This window comes from Oncorhynchus gorbuscha, linkage group LG22, assembly GCF_021184085.1.
Source record: "Oncorhynchus gorbuscha isolate QuinsamMale2020 ecotype Even-year linkage group LG22, OgorEven_v1.0, whole genome shotgun sequence".
Classification (NCBI taxonomy): domain Eukaryota; kingdom Metazoa; phylum Chordata; class Actinopteri; order Salmoniformes; family Salmonidae; genus Oncorhynchus; species Oncorhynchus gorbuscha.
Genome location: NC_060194.1, coordinates 7753543 through 7775443, shown reverse-complemented (window position 1 = coordinate 7775443; position 21901 = coordinate 7753543). Strand labels below are relative to the sequence as shown.

Here is a 21901-nt window from a genome sequence, read left to right as displayed (position 1 = left end):
AGACCACTCATTTTTTTCCTTTCTTCAATTGCACCAAACAAACAACAACAACAACTTTTTGGGTGTATGATATTGAGTTGGCTCAAAAGTGAATCGTACCAAAGTCTTGGGAAAGAGGACTTATTGCATGGAGCATCACGGTGGAGGAAAACTTGAATGTAAACTGTCTTGAATCAATTGTCAGACACAAATGAGATCCAGTCATGTAATACAGCACTAGTACAGCGGGCTTTTGAAGTTCGCAGTTTTTACATGAGACGTTTACTCATTTTCAACTCATTCAAAGTCTTTTAGTCAAAAAACAAACAAACAGCGCCAACGACTGGCCATGCTGGGTGTGTTTCACTACTACACAATGCTTCAATAACACAGACCAGAACCACATATTTTAGACAGCTGTGACACAAACTACAGCTACACAGCAGTAAGCCCAGGAGAGCAGGAACAGCAGCAGCAAGTCAAGTGCTGAGACAAAATGTATGAAAAAATGTAAACACATTCAAGAAACACATGTAATTAACTGCAACAGATATAAATAAACATCAGACAAACGTGACCAAACATAAACAAAATATCCAACAAATACAAAAAATGCAACAAACAAATATCAAACAAAAGGACTGCAGAGCAGAGTTTGGAGTCTGGTGAACAGTTAACACCATAGAACTGTAGACTGCGTGATATGATTTCGTTCTTGGGTGAAGTCGAAGCCGCGGAGGGCTACACGGCCACCTCATCACCCAGACAGTCCGCGGGGCTCTCCGCATTCATTACGTTGAACAGAAGTGCCACGCCCTCAGGCCGCGCCCCCTCGCCCCGCCCCCAGCTGTCCCTGTCACTGCTCTCATCCGCGTTGGACTCGTACTCCGAACCTATCCCCGACTCTCGGAAACGGAGGAGCTCCAGGGATCCAAGAACCCCCAGAGGGGAGTCCCCGCCTGGGCAGCCCGAGCATGGACTCTCAGCCTCCTGGTTCTGGCTCTCGTGGTTGTCCCCTCCCCCACTGCGGGGGAAGCGGAAGCACTCTAGCCTCACTCCGCCCGGGCCCAGAGAGTGGCTGTCCGGGGCCCTGGTCCCTGGAGGAGAGGCCCCTGGTAGGATGGAAGCCCAGGGGCCATTGGTTATCTGGGGCTGACCCTGCAGGGGGCCCATGGAGGTGTGGGTGGTGGTGATGTCATATAGCAAGGAGGGGGGCTTGGCACGGAAGGTGATCTCCAGCAGACTGTCTTGGGAGCCCACTGTGGAGAGAAGAGAGAGAATTTGTTGGAATGGAGGAAAGAAGATGAGTGGAGGGAATATAGCGAGAGGAAGTGAGTTGAGGACAGGACTGAGAGAGGAGATGATAGATTAAAAAGGGCAAGATGACAGTGTTGCTTACGAGCTGTGATGTCAATGTGGCTAATTATTTAAAAAACTCAGCAGAAAAAGAAACGTCTTCACTGTCAACTGTGTTTATTTTCAGCAATCTTAACATGAAAATGTATGTATGAACATAAGATTCAACAACAGACATAAAATGACCCCTGGTGAGACAAAACCGCGACTCGTCAGTGAAGAGCACTTTTTGCCAGTCCTGTCTGGTCCAGCGACGGTGGGTTGGTGCCCATAGGCGACATTGTTTCCGGTGATGTCTAGTGAGTACCTGCCTTACAACAGGCCTACAAGCCCTCAGTCCAGCCTCTTAGCCTATTGCGGACAGTCTGAGCACTGATAGATGGATTGTGCGTTCCTAGTGTAATTCGGGCAGTTGTTGCCATCCTGTACCGAACATCACACCATCCAGTATGTGTGTTGTTAGACGTGGTTTACCACTGCGAGGACGATCTGCTCTCCGTCCTGTCTCCCTGTAGCGCTGTCTTAGGCATCTCACAGAACAGACATTGCAATTTATTTCCCTGGCCACATCTGCAGTCCTCATGCCTCCTTGCAGCATTCGTAAGGCATGTTCACGCAGATGAGCAGGGACACTGTACATCTTTCTTTTGGTGTTTTTCAGAGTCAGTAGAAAGGCCTCTTTAGTGTCCTAAGTTTTCATAACTGTGACCTTATTTGCCTAACGTCTGTAAGCTGTTTGTGTCTTATCCCAGAGAGGTTATGTGTGGGACGCTAGCATCCCACCTGGCCAAAAGCCAGGGAAAATGCAGAGCACCAAATTCAAATAGATTACTGTAAAAATCAAACTTTCATGAAATCACACATGTAAGATACCAAATTAAAGCTACACGTGTTGTGAATCCAGCCAACATGTCAGATTTCAAAAATGCTTTTCGGCGGAAACAAACGATGCTGTTATCTGAGGATAGCACCTCCGTAAACAAAAGAGAGAAAACATATTTCAACCCTACAGGCACGACACAATACGCAGAAATATTAATATAAATCATGCCTTACATTCGACGAGCTTCTTCTGTTGGCACTCCAATATGTCCCATAAACATCAAAAATGGTCTTTTTGTTCAATTAATTAAGTCGATATACACTGCTCAAAAAAATAACGGGAACACTTAAACAACACAATGTAACTCCAAGTCAATCACACTTCTGTGAAATCAAACTGTCCACTTAGGAAGCAACACTGATTGACATTACATTTCACATGCTGTTGTGCAAATGGAATCGACAACAGGTGGAAATTATATACAAATAGCAAGACACTCCCAATAAAGGAGTGGTTCTGCAGGGGGTGACCACAGACCACTTCTCAGTTCCTATGCTTCCTGGCTGATGTTTTGGTCACTTTCTGAACATTCGAGACGTGTAGTCCACTTGTCATTCCAATCTCCTTTGCATTAGCGTAGCCTCTTCTGTAGCCTGTCAACTATGTGTCTGTTTATCCCTGTTCTCTCCTCTCTGCACAGACCATACAAACGCTCCTCACCGCGTGGCCGCGGCCACCCTACTCTGGTGGTCCCAGCGCGCACGACCCACGTGGAGTTCCAGGTCTCCGGTAGCCTCTGGAACTGCCAATCTGCGGTCAACAAGGCAGAGTTCATCTCAGCCTATGCCTCCCTCCAGTCCCTCGACTTCTTGGCACTGACGGAAACATGGATCACCACAGACAACACTGCTACTCCTACTGCTCTCTCTTCGTCCGCCCACGTGTTCTCGCACACCCCGAGAGCGTCTGGTCAGCGGGGTGGTGGCACCGGGATCCTCATCTCTCCCAAGTGGTCATTTCTCTTTCTCCCCTTAACCATCTGTCTATCGCCTCCTTTGAATTCCATGCTGTCACAGTTACTAGCCCTTTCAAGCTTAACATCCTTATCATTTATCGCCCTCCAGGTTCCCTCGGAGAGTTCATCAATGAGCTTGATGCCTTGATAAGCTCCTTTCCTGAGGACGGCTCACCTCTCACAGTTCTGGGCGACTTTAACCTCCCCACGTCTACCTTTGACTCTTTCCTCTCTGCCTCCTTCTTTCCACTCCTCTCCTCTTTTGACCTCACCCTCTCACCTTCCCCCTACTCACAAGGCAGGCAATACGCTCGACCTCATCTTTACTAGATGCTGTTCTTCCACTAACCTCATTGCAACTCCCCTCCAAGTCTCCGACCACTGCCTTGTATCCTTTTCCCTCTCGCTCTCATCCAACACCTCCCACACTGCCCCTACTCGGATGGTATCGCGCCGTCCCAACCTTCGCTCTCTCTCCCCGCTACTCTCTCCTCTTCCATCCTATCATCTCTTCCCTCCGCTCAAACCTTCTCCCACCTATCTCCTGATTCTGCCTCCTCAACCCTCCTCTCCTCCCTCTCTGCATCCCTTGACTCTCTATGTCCCCTATCCTCCAGGCCGGCTCGGTCCTCCCTCCCGCTCCGTGGCTCGATGACTCATTGCGAGCTCACAGAACAGGGCTCCGGGCAGCCAGCGGAAATGGAGGAAAACTCGCCTCCCTGCGGACCTGGCATCCTTTCACTCCCTCCTCTCTACATTTTCCTCCTCTGTCTCTGCTGCTAAAGCCACTTTCTACCACGCTAAATTCCAAGCATCTGCCTCTAACCCTAGGAAGCTCTTTGCCACCTTCTCCTCCCTCCTGAATCCTCCGCCCCCTCCCCCCTCCTCCTCTCTGCAGATGACTTCGTCAACCATTTTGAAAAGAAGGTCGACGACATCCGATCCTCGTTTGCTAAGTCAAACGACACCGCTGGTTCTGCTCACACTGCCCTACCCTGTGCTCTGACCTCTTTCTCCCCTCTCTCTCCAGATGAAATCTCGCGTCTTGTGACGGCCGGCCGCCCAACAACCTGCCCGCTTGACCCTATCCCCTCCTCTCTTCTCCAGACCATTTCCGGAGAGCTTCTCCCTTACCTCACCTCGCTCATCAACTCATCCCTGACCGTTGGCTACGTCCCTTCCGTCTTCAAGAGAGCGAGAGTTGCACCCCTTCTGAAAAAACCTACACTCGATCCCTCCGATGTCAACAATTACAGACCAGTATCCCTTCTTTCTTTTCTCTCCAAAACTCTTGAACGTGCCGTCCTTGGCCAGCTCTCCCGCTATCTCTCTCTGAATGACCTTCTTGATCCAAATCAGTCAGGTTTCAAGACTAGTCATTCAACTGAGACTGCTCTCCTCTGTATCACGGAGGCGCTCCGCACTGCTAAAGCTAACTCTCTCTCCTCTGCTCTCATCCTTCTAGATCTATCGGCTGCCTTCGATACTGTGAACCATCAGATCCTCCTCTCCACCCTCTCCGAGTTGGGCATCTCCGGCGCGGCCCACGCTTGGATTGCGTCCTACCTGACAGGTCGCTCCTACCAGGTGGCGTGGCGAGAATCTGTCTCCTCACCACGCGCTCTCACCACTGGTGTCCCCCAGGGCTCTGTTCTTGGCCCTCTCCTATTCTCGCTATACACCAAGTCACTTGGCTCTGTCATAACCTCACATGGTCTCTCTTATCATTGCTATGCAGACGACACACAATTAATCTTCTCCTTTCCCCCTTCTGATGACCAGGTGGCGAATCGCATCTCTGCATGTCTGGCAGACTTATCAGTGTGGATGACGGATCACCACCTCAAGCTGAACCTCGGCAAGACGGAGCTGCTCTTCCTCCCGGGGAAGGACTGCCCGTTCCATGATCTCGCCATCACGGTTGACAACTCCATTGTGTCCTCCTCCCAGAGCGCCAAGAACCTTGGCGTGATCCTGGACAACACCCTGTCGTTCTCAACTAACATCAAGGCGGTGGCCCGTTCCTGTAGGTTCATGCTCTACAACATCCGCAGAGTACGACCCTGCCTCACACAGGAAGCGGCGCAGGTCCTAATCCAGGCACTTGTCATCTCCCGTCTGGATTACTGCAACTCGCTGTTGGCTGGGCTCCCTGCCTGTGCCATTAAACCCCTTCAACTCATCCAGAACGCCGCAGCCCGTCTGGTGTTCAACCTTCCCAAGTTCTCTCACGTCACCCCGCTCCTCCGTTCTCTCCACTGGCTTCCAGTTGAAGCTCGCATCCGCTACAAGACCATGGTGCTTGCCTACGGAGCTGTGAGGGGAACGGCACCTCAGTACCTCCAGGCTCTGATCAGGCCCTACACCCAAACAAGGGCACTGCGTTCATCCACCTCTGGCCTGCTCGCCTCCCTACCACTGAGGAAGTACAGCTCCCGCTCAGCCCAGTCAAAACTGTTCGCTGCCCTGGCCCCCAATGGTGGAACAAACTCCCTCACGACGCCAGGACAGCGGAGTCAATCACCACCTTCCGGAGACACCTGAAACCCCACCTCTTTAAGGAATACCTAGGATAGGTTAAGTAATCCCTCTCACCCCACCCCCCCTAAGTTTTAGATGCACTATTGTTAAGTGACTGTCCCACTGGATGTCATAAGGTGAATGCACCAATTTGTAAGTCGCTCTGGATAAGAGCGTCTGCTAAATGACTTAAATGTAAATGTAAAATGGGTGGCATTTCTTTGGGGGGCCGCACAGCCCTCCATGTCTGGGAGGAGATCCCTCAGGAGAGCATCCACCACCTCATCAGGAGCATGCCCAGGCATTGTAGGGAGGTCATACAGGCACGTGGAGGCCACACAAACTACTGAGCCTCATTTGGACTTGTTTTAAGGACATTACATCAAAGTTGGATCAGCCTGTAGTGTGGTGTTCCACTTTAATTTTGAGTGTGACTCCAAATCCAGACCTCCGTGGGTTGATAAAAATTATCAATGGAAATCAAATGTGTGATTTTGTTATCAGCACATTCAACTATGTAAAGAAAAAAGTATTTAAGAATATTTCATTCATTCAGATCTAGGATGTGTTATTTTTGTGTTCCCTTTATTTTTTTGAGCAGTGTATATCCAAAATGTCAATTTATTTGGCGAGTTTGATCCAGAAAAACTCCGGTTCCAACTTGAGCAGCGTGACTACAAAATTTCTCGAAATGTACCTATAAACTTTGCCAAAACATTTCGAACTACTTTTGTAATACAACTTTAGGTATTTATTAAAGTAAATAATCGATTGTAACGGCGTTCTTCATTTGTCGAAAGAGAGTCGGACCGAAATGCAGCGTAGTGGTTACTCATGACTTTCATGAAGAAAGTGACACATGAAATAACTATTACAAAATACAAAACAACAAACGGAACGTGAAACCTAATTACAGCCTATCTGGTGAAACTACACAGAGACAGGAACAATCACCCACGAAATACAAAGCGAAACTCAGGCTACCTAAATACGATTCCCAATCAGAGACAACGAGAATCACCTGACTCTGATTGAGAACCGCCTCAGGCAGCCAAGCCTATACAACACCCCTAATCAGCCGCAATCCCAATAATACAAAAACCCCAATACGAAATACAACAACATAAACCTATGTCACACCCTGGCCTGACCAAACATATAACGAAAACACAAAATACAATGACCAAGGCGTGACATCGATAAAATTGAAGATGGGATGATCTGTGTTCAATACAGGAAGAAAACAAACTGATGCTACCTTTCTGGTCACGCGCCTCTAACAAACATTACACTTGAAGAGACCCTTGTTTTGAACACGGCTACTTCTTCATTACACAAAGGCAAAACCTCAACTAATTTCTAAAAGACTGGTGACATCCATTGGAAGTGGTACGAACTGCAAGAAGGTCCCTTAGAAATCTGAATTCCCAATGAAAACACATTGAAAAAGAGTGACCTCTAAAAAATTAAAATAAATCTGAATGGTTTTTCCTCTGGGTTTCGCCTGCTACATAAGTTCTGTTATACTCACAGACATTATTCAAACAGATTTAGAAACTTCAGAGTGTTTCGAATCCACATCTACTAATGATATGCATATCTTATCTTCTGGGGATGGGTAGCAGGCAGTTGAATTTGGGCATGCATTTCATCTGGACGTGAAAATACTGCCCCCTGTCACCAAGAAGTTAATGACCGTTCCACAGGTGCATGTTAATTAATTGTTTATGGTTCATTGAACAAGCATGGGAAACCGTGTTTAAACCCTTTACAATGAAGATCTGTGGAGTTATTTGAATCTTTACGAATAATCTGTGAAAGACAGGGTCTTGAAACAGGGACGTTTCTCTTTTTGCTGAGTTGACATAACAGTACAGAATCACCTGTGTGAAAGGAAGAGCAAGAGAACCAAAGAAAGAGAAGGGAGGCATGAAGAGAGGGTGAGAGAGGAGAAGAGAAACAAGGATGAAGAGGGTGAGTGGAGAAAAAGGGATGAAGAGATAAGAGAGGGAGGGATGATGAGAGATGGATGAAGAAAGAGAGATTTTTAAAATATATTTTACAAGGCAAGTCAGTTAAGAACAAATTCTTATTTTCAATGACAGCCTAGGAACAGTGGGTTAACTGCCTGTTCAGGGGCAGAACGACAGATTTTGTACCTTGTCAGCTTGGGGATTTGAACTTGCACCCTTTCAGTTACTAGTCCAATGCTCTAACCACTAGGCTACCACTAGAAATATAAATGGAAAAGGAGGGAGAGAGATGAAGAGAACAAGGGATGAAGAGAGAAGGAGGAATAAAGAAAGGCAGACAATCAAAGAGCAAAGGGATGAAGAAAAAGTAAGAGATGCCACTCCTATTTGAAAGTGTGCCCTCAGGCCTGGTGGGAAGGAAAAGTAATTCCGCTACCAAATAACAGTAAAGCCCCCTTTACTGGCTCAAATAGCCAACCAATTAGCCTTCTCTCTTCCTTCGTAAACTTTTGGAAAAAAATGGTGCTTGTCCAGATAATGCTTTTTTACAGTAAACAAATTGACAGTCTTTCAGCACGCTTATAGGGAAGGAGATTCAACATGTACGGAAGACACTAATGACAAATGACTGATGATTGGCTGAGAGAAATTGATGATAAAACAACTGTGGGAGTTGTTTGGTTAGACCTCAGTGCGGCTTTTGACATTATCGATCATAGTCTGTTGCTGGAAAAACGTATGTGTTATGGCTTTACACATTCCTGCTATATTGTGTCTGTCTAACAGAGCACCAAGGGTGTTATTTAATGGAAGCCTCTCCAACATAATCCAGGTAGAATCAGGAATTCCCCAGGGCAGCTGTCTAGTACCCTAACATAATAAAGAGCTGCAGTCAGTTTCAGAATGGGTTGCAAGAAATAAGTTACTCCCAAATATTTCAAAAACTAAAACCATTGTATTTGGGACAAATAATTTACTAAACCCTAAACCTCAACTAAATCTGGTAATGAATAATGTGGAAAATGAGCATGTTGAGGTGACTAAATTGCTATGAGTATCCCTGGAGTAACGTTGTCTGGTTAAACTACTAGCAAACAACTTGGACACCCATGCATAACCCACAAGACATACCACCACAATCACAATCTCAAAGTCCAGAACAGATTATGGGAGGCGCACATTACTACATAGAGCCATGTAAGCAGTAGAATCAGATTTTTAAAAACAGATAAAAACACACTTCATGGAAAAGCGGGGACTGTGAAGAGACACACACATTATAACACACACTCTACATACAAGTACACATGGATTTTGTATTGTAGATATGTGGTAGTAGAGTAGTGGCCTGAGGTCACACACAATGTATTGTGAAAAGTTTTATGAGATGTAATGTCATGTAATATTTTTGATTGTACATAACTGTCTTAATGTTGCTGGACCCCAGGAATAGTGTCCGGCAACATTAAGGCAGGAACTAATGGGGATCCTTAATAAATAATACAAATGGGAAGAAGAACCACCACTCACTGGAGCTGAGTCCTGCAACAGATTTGAGCTCCAGCTCCTGGATCTGATTGACCAGTAGCGAGATGTGCTGCAGTAGATCAGTGTTCTGCAGTAGGAGTCTCTGAACCCGGGCCTGGGCGTCTGTCCTGGCACACACCTCCACTGACAGCTGGTCCTGGAGCAAGCGCACCTAGGTAGGCATATGTAGAAGAGAGGTTAGAGTGCACACACACATATACACTACCGGTCAAAAGTTTTAGAACACCTACTCATTCAAGGGTTTCTCTTTATTTTTACTATTTTCTACATTGTAGAATAACCACGAAGACATAAAACCTATGAAATAACACATATGGAATCATGTAGTAACAAAAAATGTGTTAAATCAAAATACATTTTGTGTTTGAGATTCTTCAAATAGCCACCCTTTGCCTTGATGACAGCTTTGCACACTCTTGGCAATCTCTCAACCAGCTTCACCTGGAATGCTTTTCCAACAGTCTTGAAGGAGTTCCGACATATGCTGAGTACGTGGCTGCATTTCCTTCACTCTGCGGTCCGACTCATCCCAAACCATCTCAATTTGGTTGAGGTCGGGGGATTGTGGAGGCCAGGTCATATGATGCAGCACTTCATCACTCTCCTTGGTCAAATAGCCCTTACACAGCCTGGAGGTGTGTTGGGTCATTGTCTTGTTGAAAAACAAATACTAGTCCCACTAAGCCCAAACCAGATGGGATGGCGTATCACTGCAGAATGCTGTGGTAGTCATGCTGGTTAAGTGTAATAAGTGGTGTAAAAATAAATCACAGACAGTGTCACCAGCAAAGCACCCCGACACCATAAAACCTTCTCCTCCATGCTTTACGGTGGGAAAGACTCATGCAGAGATATTGCTTGTCTCACAAAGAGACGGTGGTTGGAATCAAAAATCTCCAATTTGGACTCTTCAATTTTTTATATATTTTTTTATATTTATTTATTTAGTATTTTTACCTTTATTTAACCAGGCAAGTCAGTTAAGAACATATTCTTATTTTCAATGACGGCCTGGGAACAGTGGGTTAACTGCCTGTTCAGGGGCAGAACGACAGATTTGTACCCTGTCAGCTCGGGGATTTGAACTCGCAACCTTCCGGTTACTAGTCCAACGCTCTAACCACTAGGCTACGCTGCCGCCCCGGCAATCACTCGTGTTTCTGACTCCTAAACAAGTCTCTTCTTATTGGTGTCCTTTAGTAGTGGTTTCTTTGCAGCAATTCGACCATGAATGCCTTATTCACACTCTCCTCTGAACAGTTGATGTTGAGATGTGTCTGTTACTTCAACTCTGAAGCATTTATTTGGGCTGCAATGTCTGAGCTGGTAACTCTAATGGACTTGTCCTTTGCAGCAGAGGTAACTCTGGGTCTTCCATTCCTGTGGCGGTCCTCATGAGAGCCAGTTTCATCATAGCGCTTGATGGTTTTTGCAACTGCATTTGAAGAAACTTTCAAAGTTCTTGAAATGTTCCGTATTGACTGACCTTCATGTCTTAAAGTAATGATGGGCTGTCGTTTCTCTTTGCTTATTTGAGCTGTTCTTGCCATAATATGGCCTTGGTCTTTTACCAGATAGGATTATCTTCTCTATATCCCCCTACCTTGCCACAACACAATTGTTTGGCTCAAACACATTAAGAAGGAAAGAAATTCCACAAATTAACTTAAGGCACACTTGTTAATTCAAATGCATTCCAGGTGACTACCTCATGAAACTGGTTGAGAGAATGCCAAGAGTGTGCAAAGCTGTCATCAAGGCAAAGGGTGGCTATTTGAAAGGATGGCTATTTATTAAATATATTTTGATTTGTTTAACACTTTTTTGGTTACATGATTCCATATGTGTTATTTCATAGTTTTGATATCTTCACTATTATTCTACAATGTAGAAATTAGTAAAAAATTAAGAAAAACCCTTGAATGAGTAGGTGTTCTAAAACATTTGACCGGTGGTGTATGTAGGTATGTTTGTGTGCAGGCTCACACACCAGGGGCACGAAACAAATGCGAACACACACATCACACAAGATCTAATTAAAATCCATGGTACACACACCCACTGATCAAGATCAAAGCAAATGTTTCTTCACTTCTACAATTCTGACGCTGTTCAATCAGCATTAGATAGAATCCCTCATTATAATCAAAAGTAAGCCCAAACCTCATTAGACCAAGCCATGTGATTATAGGAAAGAGAAGAGAGAACAAGAAACAGAAAAGAGAGCACAGAGTGACACCGTTGAGCTGGCTTGCTCATTAGCCATAAGGAATGTCTCATTACTCCAGCAGAGATGAGCGCTACCTTTGATGAAACGCACTGTCTTGTCCCCCCTTTACAGTCACAATTGCCTTGTTGAACTGTCAATCATTATAGGGATACCTCAGGGTTGCAACCAAAACAAATTAAACCAAAGGTTTGTGTGTAGGACAACAGCTGAGCCTAGGGTTGCAAAGGGAGGTTATATTTCTGAATATAAACATTCTAAGTTTACCAGTAAATTATCAGAATTTTGCTAACTTCACATTTTTTATATATGTATTTTTTAATCATATAACATCAAGTGACCTTTTTGGGTACTTCAGATTATCACAGGTGTCTAATTATCTCTGGCCCTCTGTGTGGCCATATCACGTTGTAAAATATATAAAATAATCAAACAGCTAAGACGATTTTAAAATACACATTTTTATGACAAGGCTGTAAAACATCGCCCTAAATATAAACAGGCAATTTAGTCAATACCATTGGTGTTTAATATGAGGGTTTCAGCATAAAATATAATTTCTATCAATTTTTTACACACTTTAATTTATTTTGGTGCCAAACTGGTGGCAGTTGTGAAATAAGTTAGTTGAAAGAGTTGCAGAATTAATTGAAAAATAATTCCATTGTTGATTAGATGCTTTTTAAATACATTTTGTCTTGAACCATATGGTGTATCCACTAGAAACTCAGACAAAGTCATACAAAAGGAATACTATAATATAATACTTATAATAGGAATACTTAGGAATACTTATAATATATATATATATAAAAATAAAAATAAATACTTTAAAAAACAAGTTATTCAAATATAAATGACCAAAGTACAATAGATTGCCATAGATTACCAGTTAATTATCAAAATTACAGAATATTCCAGTAACTTTGGTAAATTGCCGGTAGCTTTGAAACCCTAGTTGAGCCACTTGTGCTGTTCACACACTCCAGTTTTCAGGTTGTTAGCTAGCAACTTTAAGGGTACTGTTCACGCACTGCAAATCAAAGCGTATGTTTCTGGTCTAAACTGCCTTTACTAACAGTGTACATTACTTTGGCAAACTGAACATCAACATGTTTGAATAGCGCAGACCCACACGCATGAGCTGCATTCAACAAGGCAAACCATCATTTGGAACTGTTTGGAAACGTGTGTCTACCTGTGCTGCAGCAGCCTGGGCCTGCTGCTCCTGCTGCTGGAGCTGTCTCTGGAGAAGCTGCACCTGGTGTGCCACAGAGCAGTCCACAGCTAGCAAGCTTGACACAGGTGGCCCTGACCTGGATGTGGTCAGCTGCTGGGTTGGGTCCTTGGATGGGGAAAATGAGGACCGGGTCAGTGATTATGATCTATAATGACTGAGGATACACAATGCATTACATACTGCAAGGGTTGTAGGATAACAGTAACTTTCCCCAAAATTCCCTGGTTTTCCAGAAATCCTGGTTGGAGGATTCCCAGATTTGCTGCTTATTCCCTCCTGATTCCAGGAATCCAACCAGGCTTTCAGGAAAACCAGGACATTTTGGGGAAGTTACTGGCATTTTGCAACCCCATACATTATTTTAAACAATTTATACTATTACTTTTGATACTTCAGTATATTTGAGCAATTATATTTACTTTTGAAACTTAACTATATTTAAAACCATATACTTTGACTTCTACTCAAGTGGGATTTGAAGTAGTTGTAACGATCGTCGTTGGTGGAATTAGACCAAGATGCAGCGTGGGGTAGGTTATTCATATTCTTTAATGATAACCAGAAAAACAAGAACACCAACGAAACACCAACCTAGAGATGAACGTACTTTGGTGCGAAAAGTGAAAATCAATCCCAGAACAACAGCAAAGAACCTTGTGAAGATGCTGGAGGAAACAGGTACAAAAGTATCTATATCCACAGTTAAACGAGTCCTATAACAACATAACCTGAAAGGCCGCTCAGCAAGAAGCCACTGCTCCAAAACTGCCATAACAAAGCCAGACTACGGTTTGCAACTGCACCAAAACTGCCATAACAAAGCCAGACTACGGTTTGCAACTGCACATGGGGACAAAGATCGTACTTTTGGAGAAATGTCCTCTGGTCTGATGAAACAAAAATAGAACTGTTTGGCCACAATGACCATCGTTATGTTTGGAGGAAAAAGAGAGAACACCATCCCAACCATGAAGCATGGGGGTGGCAGCATCATGTTGTGGCAACTGCACATGGGGACATGTACAAAGTAGACAACTGACATATTTTATTAGAGTTATGTAATGTCAATAAAATATGTTAAATAAGTGTGAACCAGTAATGGGCAGTCACTACCATCATGGGACGTCATTGTTTTATTCAGTGTTTAGTGTAGTGTGTAGTGCATTTCATCTTTAAAAAAAATATTGAAACAAAGTCAAAAAAATAGACTATTGGAATGAAAGAGAGCGGTTGTTATCAGCCTTATGGAAATGATGGATGTCTTTGAGTGCCTCCTTGTATTGTACAGCAGGTTAGCCAGACAGACATCTACCACATCACAGTAAAACAACTCATCTAGAGTCTAGATTGACCCTTAACCCTATCTCAGCTCATTTCAGATATATTTATGGTTTGTTTTTTTAGGATGATCCTTAGTTTACCAGTTTAGTTTATTGATAGTATACTGTAAAAGACTGATCGTTCAACTTCTCTCTACTCTGACTGAGAGAATGTCCTTCAAAATGAGCGATAGAACAAGAGAGATGATGAATATTTCAATACCTTATTTTAGTCAAACGTATGTCGTAAGGATGAGCTTTGGTTGTGGAATTGTAGGGCACTGTATATGTTGGGTAACACGACTTTACGCTGCAAAAAATAAGGTGCTTTGTGGTTATGTATAGCATGTTCATTAATTGTTGGGAAACAGTGTTTAAACCCTTCACAGATCTGTGGAGTTATTTGGATTTTTAAGAATTATCTTTGAAAGACAGGGTCCTGAAAAAGAGCCGTTTCTTTTTTTGCTGAGTTTAGTAGTGGGAAACGGTTTTGAAACAGAGTAAAACCATGTACTACCTGAACTTGTCCAATACAAAATACATAATTTTGTTTTCTTTTGTAAAACATTTTGCAACGGTTTGCTCTAATAAACACAACCCAGGTCATACACATTACCTTCCCATCTTTACTGTGAAGGTCCTGGCTCTTGTCCTGGTCGGATGACAAACGGTCGATGCTCTCCTCTGTAGTGGCTTCAAGGTCAGTGGAATCAGACAATGCCAACCTCTTCTTGGCTGAGAGAGAGACAGAGAGACAGAGAGAGAGAGAGACAGAGAGAGAGAGAGACAGAAAGAGAGACAGAGACAGAGACAGAGACAGAGACAGAGAGACAACAACAACAAACAAAATAACAATCACAAGCAAAAACGTGAAACATAACCCATTCCTTACATACAAATGAATAGTACATAATATTTTTATAGCACTTTTCTCAGACCAAAAAAAACTGAAACATGGAATTCAAACTTGGCTGCTCTCCACACTCGCTGGAGTCACAGCACACACGACAATCTCTAACTGATTCAGCCTCAGCAGAGAATGTCACCACTGTGCAAAGATGAAACAGTATGCCAGTCACACCTGGCACGGCGTCTGCCCCCTCTGCGTCGGCAGTGCTGGTGTCCCCTCCATCCTCTGAGATCTGTTCCCCTGTCTGCTGCAGGGTCAGCTGGTGGCACACGTCAAAGGCCTGGCCCACCGTCCGCACGATGCGCATGGCCTGGGACTGGAGGTGGGCAGGGGGAGGGGGGAGAGGGAGGAGTGGGGAGGGGGGAGGTGAGTTGACGGAGGGACGGGGGAGAGAGGTAGGTGAGGGGAGGGAGGAGAGGGGGAAAAGAGAGGAGAAGGGTAGGACAGAGGCGGAATCAGGTGTGGAGAAAGGGGGAAGAGGAAGGAAGGGGAGAGGGGGTAGTGGGATGGAGATAAAAGGAGAATCAGTTGAAAGAGAGGGAGATAGAAAGAGGGGGGGAGTGAGGGATGGAAATAGGAAGAGAACAAAAAGCACAGTAATTCAGCGACGTAGCCTTACTGATCTACTGTAGAGGTGCATGCTTTCGTTGTAACGGATTGGTTCATTCTAGAGCCGTTTTTCCTTGAGTTATCTACAGTTATATTTGTCACGTGTGACCATGTGTGGAATCCAGGTGAGTCTGAAGACACGCAGGTGACAGGTGTGCGCCATAACGAGCAGCCTGGTGACCTAGAGGCCGGAGAAGCAAGTTCAGGGAGTGAGTGTTCAAAAAAAATAAAAACATAATACACAATAAGAAACACGAACAACGCACAGACATGACACAGGAACAGAAACAATAACTCCTGGGTATGAACCAAAGCGAGTGACATAACTAGGAAAGGTAATCAGGGAGGTGATGAAGTCCAGGTGAGTCTGAAGACACGCAGGTGCGTGTAACGATGGTGACAGGTGTGCGCCATAACGTGACAATAATATATATATATATATAGTTATACAGTGCATTCGGAAAGTATTCAGATACCCTTCCCCTTTTCCAAATGTTGTTACTTCACAGCTTTGTTCTAAAATTGATGAAATAACAAACAATCTACTCAAAGCAAAAACAGGTTTTTAGACATTTTTGCAAATGCATATATAAAAACCAAGAGATACCTTATTTACAAAAGTATTAAGACCATTTGCTATGAGACTCGAAATTGAGCTCAGGTGCATCCTGTTTCCATTGATCATCCTTGAGATGTTTCTTCAATTTGATTAGAGTCCACCTGTGGATTATTCAATTGATTGCTGTCTATATAAGGTCCCACAGTTGACAGTTCATGTCAGAGCAAAAACCAAGCCATGAGTTTGAAGGAATTGTCTGCAGAGGTCCAAGACAGGATTGTGTCGAGGCACAGATCTAGGGAAGGGTACCAAAAAATGTCTGCAGCATTGGTCCCCAAGAACACAGTGGCCTCCATGATTCTTAAACTAACGGAAGAAGTTTGGAACCACGAAGACTCTTCCTAGAGCAGGCCGCCTTGCCAAACTGAGGGGGAGATAGGCCTTGGTCAGAGAGGTGAACAAGAACCCGATGGTCAGAGCTCCAGAATTCCTCTGTGGAGATGGGAGAGCCTTCCAGAAAGACAACCAGATGGAAGTCACTCCTCAGTAAAAGGAGTGCCAACACGCTCGGAGTTTGCCAAAAGGCATCTAAATGACACTTGCTATGAGAAACAAAATTCTCTGGTCTGATGATACCAAGATTGAACTCTTAGTCCTGAATGCCAAGCGTCATGTCTGGAGGTAAGCTGGCACCAGTGAAGCATGGTGGTGGCAGCATTATGTGTGGGGATGTTTTTCAGCGGCAGGGACTGGGAGACTAATCAGGATCGAGGGACAGATGAACGTAGCAATGTACAGAGAGATCCTTGAAGAAAACCTGCTCCAGAGTGCTCAGGACCTCAGACTGGGGTGAAGGTTCACCTTCCAACAGGACAACAACCCTAAGCACACAGTCAAGACAATGCAGGAGTAGCTTTGGGACAAGTCTCTGAATGTCCTTGAGTGGCCCAGCCAGAGTGGCCCATCCATCCTGACAGAGCTTGAGAGGATCTGCAGAGAGGAATGGGAGAAACTCCCCAAATACAAGTGTGCCAAGCTTGTAGGGTCATACCCAAGAAGACTCAAGGATGTAATTGCAGCCAAAGGTGCATCAACAATGTACTGTGTAAAGTGCTATGTCAAGTATGTAGACTGTATAACACTATTTTTTTCATTTTTAGATATTTTTACTGGCATGGCCACTGCTGAAATTGAACCGACAACCTTTTGTGAAACCAGCACTGTGCTTCAACCAACTGAGCCACATGGATGACAAGGTCAACACTAAGATTCTGGGGATACTATAAACCGTAGACAGTGATCCATGGGAAGCCACATGAAGTCCAGTAAATCAAGCCCAGCATCATCGGTTCACCCTCCCCTCCAATGGCAAAAGTTCTATCTGGAAGCCTGCGATAAGAGCTTCAAGGCTGGAGTCATCTGAATGGCAAGACTACACTATACAGGATTACAGCCCGTGTCTCTGTTCTCTGGTAAGTGAAGATGGTGGGTGGTACAGCTTGAAGATGACATTAAGGACAGAATTAAAAGCCTCTTTCTTCCCACCTCACTCTGTGACTGCGTCCTAAATGGCACCCTATTCCTTACGCAGTGCATTACATTTGACCAGGGCCCATAATCCCCAATAGGAAATAGGGTGCCATTTGGGATGCAGGCACTCATTAGTATGCTGCTTCACTCAGTCACTGTCTACAGTACATGACTGGTATCCATGGTGAAGTGATGAGAGCCAACCTCATTGGTGGTGTTGCTATCCAGGCTTCTGTTATGCAGAAATGTATCGCTGTTCCATATGCAGCTATGGGGTAGTCGCGTGCCATTCATTTTCCCAATAATTTTTCTTGCATGCAGGGTTGTGTGAAATTGAAATTCATCAGGTGGGTGTACTGTGTATAAAATGTGTATGCACTGTGTTCATATCGATCAAAAAAAAAGTGTGTGCGTGCACAGCGTGTGTGTATGTCTTAGTATAGACTAAGCCCTCGACGATCCCTATTGATACATGAGTCCCAAGTAAAATATAATGCATCATGGCACACTCCCTATACCCAGCCCCCTTCCCTCCCTATTCCCTGCCCCTTCCCTAAGCAGCTGCTGCCACGATCTGATACCCTGTAGAAATAAGCGGATTATATATCACTGATCTGGAACCTGTGGATATCTTTAATCTCATACACAGCCCACTCCCATAGAGCTACACCCTTGTTACCCATATAATCATCACATAGAACATTCAGTTGAAGTATGAAGTTTACATACACTTAGGTTGGAGTCGTTAAAACTCGTTTTTCAACCACTCCACAAATGTATTGTTAATAAACTATAGTTTTGGCAAGTCGGTTAGGACATCTACTTTGTGCATGACACAAGTCATTTTTCCAACAATTATTAACAGATAATTTCCCTTATAATTCACTGTATCACAATTCCAGTGGTTCATAAGTTTACATACACTAAATTGACTCTGCCTTTAAACAGCTTGGAAAATTCCAGAAAATGAAGTCATAGCTTTAGAAGCTTCTGATAGGCTAATTGACATAATTTGAGTCAATTGGAGGTGTTCCTGCGGATGTATTTGTAACGGTTGTCGTCTTCCTCTTCTGAGGAGGAGTAGGAAATATCGGACCAATATGCAGCGTGGTAAGTGTTCGTCATATTTATTCCACTGAACACAGAAAACAAACAAACAAGTGAATAAAGAAAACCCGAAACAGTCCCGTATAGTGAAAAACACTGAGACGGAAAATAACCACTCACAAGTGTGGGAAAACAGGCTACCTAAGTATGGTTCTCAATCAGAGACAACGATTGCCAGCTGCCTCTGATTGGGAATCATACCAGGCCAAACACATAGAGATAGAAAACATAGAATGCCCACCCCAACTCACGCCCTGACCAAACTAAAATAGAGACATAAAAAAGGAACTAAGGTCAGGACGTGACAGTATTTCAAGGCCTACCTTCAAACTCAGTGCCTCTTTGCTTGACATCATGGGAAAATCAAAAGAAATAAGCCAAGACCTCGGAAAAAAATTCTGGTTCATCCTTGGGAGCAATTTCCAAACGCCTGAAGTTACCACTTTCATCTGTACAAACAATAGTCCACAAGTATAAACACCATGGGACAACACAGCCGTCAAAACGCTCAGGAAGGAGACGCATTCTGTCTCCTAGAGATGAACGTACTTTGGTGCGAAAAGTGCAAATCAATCCCAGAACAACAGCAAAGGACCTTCTGAAGATGCTGGAGGAAACAGGTACAAAAGTATCTATATCCACAGTAAAAACGAGTCCTATATCGACATAACCTGAAAGGCCGCTCAGCAAGGAAGAAGATACTGCTCCAGAACCGCCATAAAAAAGCCAGACTACGGTTTGCAACTGCACATGGGGACAAAGATCGTACTTTTGGAGAAATGTCCTCTGGTCTGATGAAACAAAAATAGAACTGTTTGGCCACAATGACCATCGTTATGTTTGGAGGAAAAAGAGGCAGCCTTGCAAGCCGGAGAACACCATCCCAACCATGAAGCATGGGGGTGGCAGCATCATGTTGTGGGGGTGCTTTGCTGCAGGAGGGACTGGTGCAATTCACAAAATAGATGGCATCATGAGGGAATAAAATGATGTGGATATATTGAAGCAACATCTCAAGACATGAGTCAGGAAGTTAAAGCTTGGTCGCAAATGGGTCTTCCAAATGGACAATGACCCCAAGCATACTTCCAAAGTTGTGGCAAAATGGCTTAATTGAACCTCTTTGGGCTAGGGGGCAGTATTTTCACGTCCAGATGAAAAGCGTGCCCAAAATAAACAGCCTGTTTCTCAGGCCCAGAAGCTCGGATATGCATACAATTGGTAGATGTAGATGGAAAACACTCTAACGTTTCTAAAACTGTTAAAATCCTGTCTGTGAGTATAACAGAACTTATTTGGCAGGCGAAACCCTGATGACAAACCATCCAGGAAAAAAATTGAGATCACTGTTTTCAATTAGTTTCCTATGGGGAACTAGATTTATGAGGCACCTGGTTGCAGCTCCTATGGCTTTCACTAGCTGTCAACAGTCTTTACAAATTGGTTGATGTTTTTCCTTTCCTTTCTGAGTGTCAAACCAAGTGTACATTTTTGTTTGGTGCGCACGACCTGGAACTCGCTCCACTTTCATTTTATCCGCTATTGAACACAGTATATTCCGTCTTAAATTTGATCGATTATTTACGTTTTAAAATAACTAACGTTAGATTAGGAAAGTTGTTTGAAATGTTTGGACCAAGTTTACAGGTAACATATTAGATACTTTGTAGTCATGTTGGGCGAGTTGGAACCAGTGTTTTTCTGAATCAAACGCGCCAAATAAATGGACATTTTGGGGATATAAAAAGGAGTTCATCGAACAAAAGGACCATTTGTGATGTTTCTGGGACATATTGGAGTGCCAACAGAAGAGGATCTTCAAATGTAAGGGATGAATTATATCGTTACTTCTGACTTTCGTGTAGCACCTGCTTGGTTGAAATATGATTTTCATGTGTTTCTATCGTGGGGTGCTGTCCTCAGATAATCACATAGTTTGCTTTTGCCGTAAAGCCTTTTTGAAATCTGACATGGTGGCTGGATTAACAAGAAGTTAAGCTTTAGTTTGGTGTATTGCACTTGTGATTTTATGAAAGTTAAATATTTCTAATAATTTAATTTGAATTCTGAGCTCTGCAATTTCACCGGATGTTCCGCTAGCGGAACGTCTAGCCGTAACAGGTTTTAAGGACAACAAAGTCAAGGTATTCGAGTGGCCATCACAAAGCGCTGACCTCAATCCTATGGAAAATGTGTGGGCAGAACTGAAAAAGAATGTGCCGGCAAGGAAGCCTACAAACCTGACTCAGTTATACCAGCTCTGTCAGGAGGAATGGGCCAGAATTCACCCAACTTATTGTGGGAAGCTTGTGGGAGGCTACCTGAAACATTTGACCCAAGTTAAACAATTTAAAGGCAATGCTACCAAATACTAATTGAGTGTATGTAAACTTCTGACCCACTGGGAAAGTGATGCAAGAAATAAAAGCTGAAATAAATAATTCTCTCTACTATTTTGACATTTCACATTCTTAAAATAAAGTGGTTATCCTAACTGACCTAAGACAGGGAATTTTTACCCTGATAAAATGTCAGGAATTGTGAAAAACTGAGTTTAAATGCAGATGACTTCGTCAACCATTTTGAAAAGAAGGTTAACGACATCCGATCCTCGTTTGCTAAGTCAAACGACACCGCTGGTTCTGCTCACACTGCCCTACCCTGTGCTCTGACCTCTTTCTCCCCTCTCTCTCCAGATGAAATCTCGCGTCTTGTGACGGCCGGCCGCCCAACAACCTGCCCGCTTGACCCTATCCCCTCCTCTCTTCTCCAGACCATTTCCGGAGACCTTCTCCCTTACCTCACCTCGCTCATCAACTCATCCCTGACCGCTGGCTACGTCCCTTCCGTCTTCAAGAGAGCGAGAGTTGCACCCCTTCTGAAAAAACCTACACTCGATCCCTCCGATGTCAACAACTACAGACCAGTATCCCTTCTTTCTTTTCTCTCCAAAACTCTTGAACGTCCCGTCCTTGGCCAGCTCTCCCGTTATCTCTCTCAGAATGACCTTCTTGATCCAAATCAGTCAGGTTTCAAGACTAGTCATTCAACTGAGACTGCTCTTCTCTGTATCACGGAGGCGTTCCGCACTGCTAAAGCTAACTCTCTCTCCTCTGCTCTCATCCTTCTAGACCTATCGTCTGCCTTCGATACTGTGAACCATCAGATACTCCTCTCCACCCTCTC

General features: G+C 44.0%; 1 protein-coding gene across 1 annotated transcript in view; it reads right to left on the bottom strand.

The window, feature by feature from the left end:
- Positions 1-230: 230 nt before the first annotated feature.
- LOC124009926 (carboxyl-terminal PDZ ligand of neuronal nitric oxide synthase protein-like) overlaps positions 231-21901 on the bottom strand; it is a 31616-nt gene continuing 9945 nt past the window's right edge. Inside the window, exons 6-10 of the mRNA XM_046322179.1 lie at positions 15082-15226; positions 14617-14735; positions 12640-12786; positions 9197-9365; positions 231-1238 (exon numbers count right to left, since the gene is read on the bottom strand). Of these exons, the coding sequence (XP_046178135.1) occupies positions 721-1238; positions 9197-9365; positions 12640-12786; positions 14617-14735; positions 15082-15226 (1098 nt within the window). The 3' untranslated portion in view covers positions 231-720. The remainder of the gene's footprint in view (positions 1239-9196; positions 9366-12639; positions 12787-14616; positions 14736-15081; positions 15227-21901) is intronic.